The sequence below is a fragment of the Aristolochia californica genome, unplaced genomic scaffold (genome assembly GCF_029961685.1).
Source record: "Aristolochia californica isolate CCGP_79_NKW_82.1479 unplaced genomic scaffold, dmAriCali1.0.hap1 SCAF_11, whole genome shotgun sequence".
In the NCBI taxonomy this organism is placed as follows: domain Eukaryota; kingdom Viridiplantae; phylum Streptophyta; class Magnoliopsida; order Piperales; family Aristolochiaceae; genus Aristolochia; species Aristolochia californica.
The window spans coordinates 9634090-9645149 of NW_027181782.1; the positions used below are offsets into that span (position 1 = coordinate 9634090).

Below are 11060 nucleotides of genomic sequence, written 5' to 3' on the forward strand. Positions count from 1 at the left end.
AGAGAAGAAGATGCTAAACTTGAGTTCAAAGTGTTTTGAGTAAAAATTAAATCTGATTCAAAGCTATAGCAACAGTCTCTAATCCTTTATTTATAACTTTCTAGAACTGAGTATCCTACTAAAACTCACACGAGAGACTTTTTAAAGTAATTACCATTACAAAAATATAAGTTACAGACTGAACCATCAGATTTGATGTAGTACAATATATGCTTTCACCGACTGAAGAACATCAGCCCTAACCCCATTAAAACTGACATAAGAAGAAGGGCACGAGCAATTAAAATGATAAAATAGAGGAGCTTAGTTTCTGTACTTCGCTTTGAGTCCTTTCCTTTCTTCATCTGGGAACCATCAGGTTCTGATTTTGGATTGTCACAAACAAGATCCCAAAAAGATTTAGTACTCAAAAAGGTGGCCTCTGTTTCTGGTTCTAGAATCGCTTTCATATCAGACAGAGCATCAATGAAGAGTAACTCTTTCCAACTTGCAATTTCGGCAAGACCACCTGCATAACAAGCACTTATTAGTCACTTGATTCTGATTTTGATTCAGTACTCAAAGAGGTGGCCTCTGCTTCTGGTTCTAGAATTGCTTTCATATCAGACAAAGCTTCAATGAAGAGTAACTCTTTTCCATTGATCCTTCAGATCCTGAAGCAATGAATAATAGACTTGAGTAAAGTTTCAAGAGCATGCAATAGAGGCAGTAATAGAATTGTAAACTGGAAAAAGAAAACTAAAGCTCAGTAAGTTTCATATCATCAACCTTGAAAGAAACTAATACGAAAAGTTTAAATTTACAATAAACAACTAACGAGAGAAATTGAGACACCAATGAGAAATATTATATAATTATTAGAAAAAGCTTCAGCAAATTATGAATTGCATATAAAGAAACTTGCATTGTCTAATGAGAAATTTCTTAAGAAACTCGCAGTATCCAGTGACAAATTTCTTCTGATCCTCTTTTTTTAAGGATGGCATCTTCTCCTCTTTATCAGGGTTCCACATCTCCTCTTTAGCGTCTGAAGTGAGAAGTCTTGTATTTCAAAATACGCTAAAAACTGATATTAGAGATGTCAATTTCACTAAATAACTGGTCTACCACCTGTTCATTTGTATACAGAAGCAGAAGAAAAATCCTTTATAGAGTAAGGATGGATACTTTTACCACTATACCACTTACCACTTAATAAACAGAACCGATACAAGTAATGAAGAGTTATTTTTGTAACCAGACAGAACCAAAACAAAATGGATAATAGAATACCCTTACTTTATTTTGTACTTCACCTATTTACACCCCTGGACATCAGTTATCTCCATGGACCTTGACTGTCTTGTAACAGTCTTTCGGCTGTCTGGTGGGGTATAGGTTGTGGAACCATGCTCTTCATTGCACAATCTCTAGATTGAGAGACATTGGAATGTTTATCATGAAATTTGTGATCTGCGAAGAAAGTCTGTAAAATGGTCCCATGTAAATATATCTGCAAATGATATTGCAGAATGTTTAGCCAAGGAAGGGAATCAACCAGCAATAACTGTCTTGGTCGATCCTCTTCTAGCTGTAATCTTACACTTTTGTTTGGGAAATCACCATTTTAAAAATAATAATAATAATAAAGACGAGCAGAACCTCCCCTTCTCCCACATGGCAGTGGGCTTTTCACCCCAACACCTGTGGGGAGAGAGTGAGAGCCCAGTCCCTTCCCCTTACCATGAGAGGAGGGGTGCCACCCCACCCTTACATTCCTGACAACATAGAGAAGGAGTAGAGAAGGTGGGCCCCCTTTCCACCACTTCAAAATTTATTTATAAGGGGTGAGAGCAACCTCCGACCTCAATGCTGGAACAAGGTTGTTTTAAATTTTTGCTACATGCTCTAGTAAAGAAAATAGCTATTCTTATGTTAACAGAAAAAACATTCAATTGAAAATCCATTAACATCTGCACCAAATCTCTTTTTTTTTTTTTTTTTTTTAATTAGAGCACCACAATTTCATTGGTTGCTCATTGTTGACAATCTCTCAATTAAAAGGTCCATCAGTCCACTGAGTGAAAACATGCTTCAACCTGAACAAGTGGTGTCGATTGCACCTCAAAATTGATGAAAACTCTGTATGCTGGGCAATTAGAACAATGTCAAGTTTACCTTAATTCATGCAAGGTGAGCTTGTCAGCAGGCTTCTTAGGAGAAGCAACACTTCCAAATTTTCCTTCATTGTCTACTTTTAACCTTGAATTCTCCTCATCAGATACCATAAGATTCTAATTCTGGGTGACCAAGTTAAAAACAACTTTCCAACTTTTCCAATGAGAGAAGATGGAGGACATGTAGCCTAGAAAAGGACACAGTGCATTGTTTTCCCCACAATTCCCCCTGGTTCATTTGCATGTTCTCAAATATTCTCTTATAATGCTAGTTCAACAGATTTCATGCGATGATGGCAATAGATAAAGACAAAAATATTTTACCAATTTTGTTCCCAAAGGATATGTTCGGATAAGGAAAGAGGGGACTGATTGCGGGAAGCATAATTTGAGACCAAACTTAAAAATTAAGGTGTTCCAAACCTGGCGGATGAAGGGACAGTGGCGAAAAAAGTGACCGCCTGTTTCAGGATGACTAGAAAAGATTTGTTGAAATAAATTTTGAAAGACAATGTTTGTTACAAATAGGGTTGTCAGAAACAATGGCAAAAACAACGACAATCTAGCAGGTTTAGGAAAACAGAAAGAGGAAATATGCTGATCTCACAGCTTTTTTGTCTCTTAGCTGAACAGAACAAAGAAAAGAAAATAAAAAACAATGCAATGACAAAAAGAGGACGTAAAAATAATAAATCAATAAACTGGAACGTGTTTACCAGATTGCCATCAACTAATGCTTTTACATCTCTCAACTCCTTGGCATATGAAGCAATTTCACTGCGAGGGAGCCTCCAAATGACCAAGCTTTTGAAGCATCAGCACAAAAAATGGGCAATCTGAGCAAAAGAAACCACATATTAAGAAAAAAAATCGCATTTGTAGAATATTAAAAGAAAACAGAACAAAACATGTACTTGTATCCCATAAATAAAATACACAAACACTAGAAAAACAAATCCATGCCGGCAGAAAAATATGAATGAAATAACATATCTTCAGATCAAGAAACATCTCCAAACTCTTAGCCTCTAACACCAGACAATTCATGTATGTCTATAACAAGAAGTCTCATAACATGACCATAGCTAAAAAAAGGAAAAAAACAACCAACTTTGGCAACATTCAAACAGAGAGAAACTCCAAGAAGAAATCTAGCAATACCTCATCTTAAAGTTGTACATGCACTTAAAATTTTGAAGGGATGGTAACACTTTTCCCATTTTGAAGTCACAAGGTCTTAAGCTGCTTGATGAAAAAGTAGACCCCAACTTGCAATTTCGGCAAGACCACCTGCATAATAAGCACTTATTAGTCGCTTGCAAAAGGGATAAGGATCCTATAGCATAGTACTAAAGCAGAAAAAAATAAGGTCAATGCATTCTAACAGAATTTTCCTTCCAGGTATAAGATATAAAACACATTCGGGTAAAAAAAACTAAAAAATCTTCTTGGGACGAACGAAATATGAATTAGGAGCCTTTCATCCAAATCACTTTCATACCATTGTGCTGCATCCACAACAACCTCAACCGTCTGTAATATAATGTCTAATCAGCAAAATTTGGTGAAATGTAACTAGGGTTTGAAAGCACTTTTGGACATGTTAGGTTGTTTAAGATATATCAAGTCTATTTAGTAAAGGGAAAAAATTAGTACCTGCCACAGTATAGTGGTTGATGTTTTGAATGAGCTCTCAGCTGCCCAAATATACATCTCAATAACATTTACACCACCCAAGAGCAATCTTGCGACCTAAACCACATTATCCACACCCAAAGACAACTTTACATCCATGTAATTCATTCTCAACTTACAAGCTCTGACAAACTAGCTAGCTCTACAGTATCTTGAGGTGACTTAAGAAGTCGAATTTTACAAGTAACTGGAATGTCTAAGTTCCTTCTTAATGTAGTTAAAAACTGCATAAAATGAAACCACAGCATGACATCGGATAATAATAGCAATAATCAAGATCAAAATCCTGAAACTGCCATATCTCAATAAAGACACATCAATAACATCATGGATAAGCTCCGGCTTTGACAATAAAGCTGCACCCATGCCCCCACTGATAGAGAATGACTTGGGGCAGCCCATGTTGACGTCAATAGCCGCTACATCTTTGAACCTGAAAATGGAAATAAACTCTAAAAATTCTCCAATTATGATGATCATGAAATGACTGAGATAAACATTACCAGAATGCAGAACTTGAGAAAAATATCAGTTATGTAATACCCTTTTCTTGTCAAAGTTATCTTGCATAATAACCGGAAAAGGTAAGAGTTATATAAATTCCATATGATTGACCGGTTAGATCAGTAATTACTAAGTGCAATGACTCAGTAATTGATCACCAATTAGATCTACTTGTTTACAACTTGATCTATATCTAAGATACAACAAGAATAAACGTACACATCTGAGCAGCAGTAAGAGCCCTCACAGCATCTGAAATACCCAATTGAAATACTACTGGGCTTCTCTCCTTGGCGCAGGCCCTGAAAACTAAAGCTGCCATTCCTTTCTCCACAAAATCTGTAGTACCAAGAGACTCTACAAGAAAAAAGAACTTATGTAAGAGATTTTACCACAGCATGAACAAGAATTTGTGTAAAACCAGTATCCTTCTCAGTAAACAGAGGACATGATTTGGTACCAGTAAGATCTTTCAACCTTAGAACTATATTTCCTCTTTGCTATACACCTAGATATACAAACAATATTTCCTAGTCAAGCTGTGGAAACTGAAAATTATCAACGAACATAAAACAAGTTCTAAACTATAATTTTGATGTTTAAAACCAGCATACTGTACCATTTATCTTCCGCTCACGCTTCAGCATCTTATGATCGATTATCTCTTCTCTGTAAATGATGTCTGCACCATATTCTGCAGCCAAAAGCCGAAATGGTAAGTTCCCTACGTGCACAAGAATGGGATAGCACTCTTAAGTGCAAATAAACAGCTAAAGAATGAAGGAATCAACTGTAGAAAAACTATTAATAGCAATCTATTTTTAACCTATCTAATATTTTGTATCTCGGAAGTTACTGGAGAAAAACTAAGGTTTGACATTTTCTACTTTTCAATAATAACAGGAAATTCTGGACAATTCCTCCGCGACATACTTCGCATGACTACTCCGGTAGATGGAGTTCAATATGGATGGAGGAGTCAGTTCTCACATAGACATAATTAAAACATTGATATTTAGAAGAGAAAGTCTGGGAAAACACACACTATAACCTACTTTGCAGAAGGAAAGCAATCGTAGATTCATAAAAAGTTTGAAAGAAGGAATGCTAACTTAAATGTGAAAAACACAAACACTATGGATCCGTTCACTTACATAGTTTCGAAATCAATAATCTACAAATTCTACTATTTGTCAAAAAAAAAAAAAAAGTAATAATTCCAAAAGTAAGAAAGAAAAAAAAAGGCATGGTTCTGCCAACTGACCACGCCAACCATGGGGGCGAGGACGTGCTTGTTCTCAGACTCCATCTTCGTCTGCAGGCAGCTCGGTAACGAATGGAAGAAGAAGAAATCAACACAGACCAGAGTCCCTCGCCCCCTTTCTTTTCGTGCCTTGGGGCGGGGAAAATCAAGAGCGCATCGACCCTTTCCCGCTGGCGCTGAGCTGCCCCCACTGAAGGAAACTTAACAGCCGTTGATCTTGTGGACTGCCTTCATCTTCCACCGCCAGTTTTAAACTCGAAAAGACGCGGTTTCTAAACTAACTACGCGTTTCTAAACTCACTTCGCATGTAAAATTAAGGGCTCACTCCTTCCATCACTACTCCTTCCTCTTCTTCCACTCCAACTGCTCTTTCCTCTTCTTCGCAGCCGTTGATCTTCTGGACAGCCTTCATCTTCCAGCGCCAGATTAAATTTGGAAGGTTTCTAAACTCACTTCGCCTATAAATTTAAGCTTCAGGCTCACTCCACTCCACTGCTCCTTCCTCTTCTTCCACTCCACTGCTCCTACCTCTTCTTCACTGGAATGGCTAATCACCCCGCTGCTTCTCCTGTTCCTCCTGTCTCTTTTGATATCACATTTAACCCTACGTGCCAAGCCCCACTCCATGCTCCCACGGCAGTCATCACAATCTGCCATCGACGCAAGTTCTTCTATATGCGCCCTATGCCGGAGGGAGCCCATGTTGAACAAGTTACTTTCCTTACACCGGCTATGAGCTTTCGCCTGCCGCTTCCCTTATTGTTCGATCAGAGTCGCTGGCAGAATGTGGCCTCCAGAATACTGCACCACTTCTCCTTCAGCTCCGAGGCCTACACACAACTCCTTTCACATCTCTGTATTCTTGGAGCTGATTGGGCGGAGATCACGCGGAGGAATGGGTGTACGAGGTTGGATGTGGCGGTTGACGTGCGTGAGAGGATCGAAATCGACTTTCCGCCACTGCTTCCCGCAGACCCTGAGTCAATGCCGCCACTAGAAGTGGCTTCTGTCGGCCAGAACATGAAGTTGAAGGAGCTCAGCGAGATAGCTGTCGGAGAGACGTGCACTGTTTGTTTCGAAGAATTGGGAGGATTCACGAAGGCAGTGGTGGAGACTCCATGCTCTCATCTTTTCCACAATGACTGCCTCCTTCCATGGTTGAGCAGAGCGACTACATGTCCTCTCTGCAGATCCTCCCTCCGACTCGCATGATCAAGTTCAAATAAGATTAGTTGATTAAACGAATCAAAGTCCTATTTACTATTTTTTTTTTTTTTGTAAAAAGTATTGGGTTTTGTATAGAAACTTCTTTCGTGCAGCCGCCACCATGCAAATAATGCTGTAACATATCTCCACTTTGCAAATCTTCAATAAATTGATTAGATAGGAAACAGAATCTACGACTTTTAAATTTCCTCATTTAGATTATATTCCTCTGTTTTATCAAATATATTCCTCTGCTTTGATGATTCAACGACTCAGTTTCCAACTTCCACTAAATCCACACCAGTTTTAAACTCGAAAATATTTAATATTGAGATTTTTACTGATTTTATATTATTTATTAATATTGTTTTTCAATATTAGGATGTTTTTGTGCCAAAAAAAAAATTAGGAAAAATGCCATTAAAATTTCTGCTGACCAAATTTTTTAATATTTATATCATTTTTGGGATGGAAAGTTTTTTCGCTTTATTCTTTCTTACCTTTAAAAAATATTAAAAAGTATAGGAGTTTCTTTTTTCTCCAATTACTGAGGCACTGCACTTAGTAAGAACTGGCGTAACCGGTCAATCATATGGAATTTATATCACTCTTACATTTTCAAGTTATTATGCAAGATAACTTTGACAAGAAAAGGGTATTACCTAACTGATATTTTTCTCAAGTTTTGCATTCTGGTAATGTTTATCTTAGTCATTGCATAATCGTCATAATTGGAAAAATTTTAGAGTGTATTTCCCCTTTTAGGTTCAAAGATGTAGCGGCTATTGACATCATGGGCTGCCCCAAGTCATTCTCTATCAGTGGGGGCATGAGCGATATTAGTACTCGGTTCCACAACCATCTGAATTTTTATCTGGCGCATAGGACATTAAAAGTAATGAAATCCGCTTAGTAATATATAATTCTAACATTGCTCCTCAATGATATGTCTTACGTTTCATTTGTCAAACCATTGAAATTATTGCATGATCTCCAATAATGATTCCCATTACCGAAAAATGTTGTTTTTTGTTTGAAAATGAGAGTGGCTATATATAGTTCATTATTTTCACACAAGGATAATATCACCTACCTTAACCCCATTGAAGAGTATGAGAACAATTTAGGTTATGACATAACTATTTGTAAAATTCCAAATTTGGGTGAAGGAAGAGGAGAAAATAGAGAGAAAAATGAGAAAAGAAAAGAAGAGATTTTTGAAGTGCTGAAAGGCTTCGTTGGGAACTGTGCACGAAATCCCAGACTTCTTAAATAGGTACTTTGAGTTACAAATTACAAAAATACTCCTATATACTTAATAAACCTTCTCCCTTACTCCACATCCTATGTACATGAAAAATTAACCGCTAATATAATTTAACATGCAGAACAAGATTAAATAAAAAAATTAACTACTAAATAATAAAATAACCAAAATACCCCTAAAAGCTAAAATGACAAAAATACCCTTGAAGGGTATTTTCTATCACCTCCTCAAACTAGAGCATATATATATCCATGAGTCCCAACTTGTTGTAGAATAACATAAATTCTCATTTGCCAAGGGCCTCAGTGAAGACATTACCCAATTGCTCTCCAAACAGAGTCGCTACCGCATTTTTCATCACCACATATTGAATGAAGTGGTAATCCACTTCAATATGTTTAGTCCTCTCATGGTAAAATGGGTTACTTGCAATAAAGATTGCAACATGATTATCACAAAACATGTTCATAAACTCATCCTCGTTGAAACCCAACTCTCATGAGACTGATCTAACCCACATCAACTTGTTTACTATGTGAACCATCGCACTGTATTCAACTTCTACATCAGGCCGGGCTACAATATTCTATTTTTTACTTTGCCAACAAACCAAATTTTCTCCAAGGAAGACACAACATATGAAAAATTATGTTTCTTAATATTTATTTGTTATATATTTATATGAACTGCATAACTTGGTATGTACAATGTATCGATCTTGTCTTGATGTTCCTCGGTGTTTTTGTTACGAAACATAATTCATATGGAAAAATCTAAGAGTCTAGGTATGAAAACATCATTTTAGTGAAAACAAAATACATTTCTAGGGGGTGTTAGTGCGTGCACGAGTCAAATGAAAGTGCAAGTGATTACACTGTCACTTGATCCAAAGGCGTTAGTGTGAACATCAGAGGCGAGTTGAACTGGATGAACCTGTTTGTTCACTTGAACTCATTCCTAAGTAAAGTGGGTGAAGTAGGATTCCTACCAAAATCCTAGTTCATCCTCTTTCCCTCGCGTCGACGCTCCCTCTACCCTCTCGCTCTAGGCCTCCCTCGCATCATTAATTTCTACTACGTAAAAATCTATCTTATGTTATTAATAAAATATTATATTTATTTATTTATTATATTAATTATTTTTTTATTATATTAAATTAGATATTTAAGAGTGATAATTAAAATATTATTAAAAGAAACCTTTAATCAAGTATTTTCGTTTAATTATCCTATTTTTATAATTAATTAAAGCCATAACTATTTACTTTTTGGCAGTATATTATTAATTTATACTATGTAAAAATCTATCTTACGTTATTAAAAAATTAAATATTTATTTATTTATTATATTAAATATTTTTATTACTATATTAAATTAGTGACAATTAAAATATTGTGAAAGAAAGCATTTGATCAAGTACTTTTTTTAATTATTCTATTTTTTATAATTAATTAAACTAATGATTTTTTTATTTTTGTGGAAATATATTATTCATTTATACTACTTAAAAATCTGTTTTATGTTATTATTAAAATACTATTTATTTATTATATTCATTACTATTAAATTTTTTATTTTTATTTTTATGTTATTATTAAAATACTATTTATTTATTATATTCATTACTATTAAATTTTTAATTTTTATTTATCTATTTTTAATTAATTGGTGTATAAGTTCATTTTCACTCATAATTATTGTATTAATTTAGACTAAACCGCAATCTATCTTAATTTGTTAATGAAATATCTTATTTAATTAATTAGTACATTAAATTACTTATTAGTGTAGTAATCATGTGTTGTTTAGGTTAATTAGTTATTTAGGTATATTATAAAAAAGTAACTCATTATCTTGTTTAAACTAAATTTTTCATTTTGGGCACTAATATAGGAAATGATGAATTTTTCTTCTATTTTTAATTAATTATTTTATTTTATTTATGGAGGGTGGGAGGAGGAAAAAGGGCAACGTGCTTCAGGTTTGTCATCATCCGACAAGTGGCTTTGCACAAAACTGCAAAATCTCTCTAGTTATTTTTATTTAGTTTTTAATTTGGATGCACTAAAAAAAAGACAAAAATTAAAAATTAATATATTTTAAAAAATTATAAATCAAAATTAAGGCCATCGATTAAAAAACAGAGAAGGAAAAGAAATATTTTAAAAAATTAAAATTTTTAATTTTTAATTTTTTTATTAATATATCGTGAGTAATCTCGATTCAAAATGTAATTGCTTTGACATTAATCTAAGAAAATATTATAATATTCACATAAAAATAGAATAAACTTTCATTAGGGTTATTTATGCTTGTTCACATGTATATACTACTTTTCTATTTTGATTATAAAATAGTATATACTTGTAGAGTTTTCTACAATAAGAATAATATTGTTTAAAATAAAAATAAAATAATTATTACTAGATAGTTTTCAAATATAAAACTATACAATATGATATACTATAATATGTAAGATAAACATAGTAATTCATATCTTATATAATAATTATATTTATTTTATTAACATTTATTATTTAAAATAAATAAATATTATTGTTTAAAATAAAAATAAAATAATTATTACTAATAGATAGTTTTCAAATATAAAACTATACAATATGATATACTATAATATGTAAGATAAACATAGTAATTCAAATCTTATATAATATTTATATTTATTTTATTAACATTTTTATTTAAAATAAATAAATATTATTGTTATAGTTATAAAGAGCTTCTCTTAACTTGAGTAAGAAAGAGATAGGGTTACTGCACCCACCTCTAGCTCTAAAAAAACAGTGGTGGTATAATTACAATAATAATAATTTAAAATATACTACAAATGATGTATATACTTGCTTTCAAATCTATATTTATACTTTTAAATAACAAGAAGAAATTATGGAAGATCATAATTTGTAGATTTCAAAATCTAGGTTAAAATAAAATTCAATTTAAATG

At 33.7% G+C, this 11060-nt stretch overlaps 2 protein-coding genes across 2 annotated transcripts; one reads left to right on the top strand and one right to left on the bottom strand.

Moving 5' to 3' along the window:
- Window positions 1-917: 917 nt before the first annotated feature.
- On the bottom strand, window positions 918-5295 carry LOC137943597 (uncharacterized). The gene is made up of 7 exons (XM_068789063.1): window positions 5289-5295; window positions 4975-5106; window positions 4577-4712; window positions 4176-4284; window positions 3813-4075; window positions 3318-3446; window positions 918-2992 (listed from the first exon to the last, which is right to left on the bottom strand). Exons 1-5 carry the CDS (start codon window positions 5293-5295, stop codon window positions 3962-3964), a joined length of 498 nt encoding a protein of 165 aa, XP_068645164.1. The 3' UTR covers window positions 918-2992; window positions 3318-3446; window positions 3813-3961.
- A 1009-nt stretch (window positions 5296-6304) lies between these two features.
- LOC137943598 (uncharacterized) lies at window positions 6305-6832 on the top strand. Its single transcript, XM_068789065.1, has one exon. It carries the CDS (start codon window positions 6305-6307, stop codon window positions 6830-6832), a length of 528 nt encoding a protein of 175 aa, XP_068645166.1.
- The last annotated feature ends 4228 nt before the right edge of the window (window positions 6833-11060 follow it).

Excerpts from the sequence above, each read along its gene's own strand:
- LOC137943597 (XM_068789063.1), bottom strand. Across the intron at positions 4,713-4,974 it reads GCGTGAGCGGAAGATAAATG|AGTCTCTTGGTACTACAGAT; the intron begins GTACAGTATGCT and ends TTTTTCTTGTAG. Across the intron at positions 4,285-4,576 it reads GCTCTTACTGCTGCTCAGAT|GTTCAAAGATGTAGCGGCTA; the intron begins GTGTACGTTTAT and ends TTCCATTTTCAG.
- LOC137943598 (XM_068789065.1), top strand. The coding sequence starts at position 6,305 with ATGCCGGAGGGAGCCCATGTTGAACAAGTTACTTTCCTTACACCGGCT.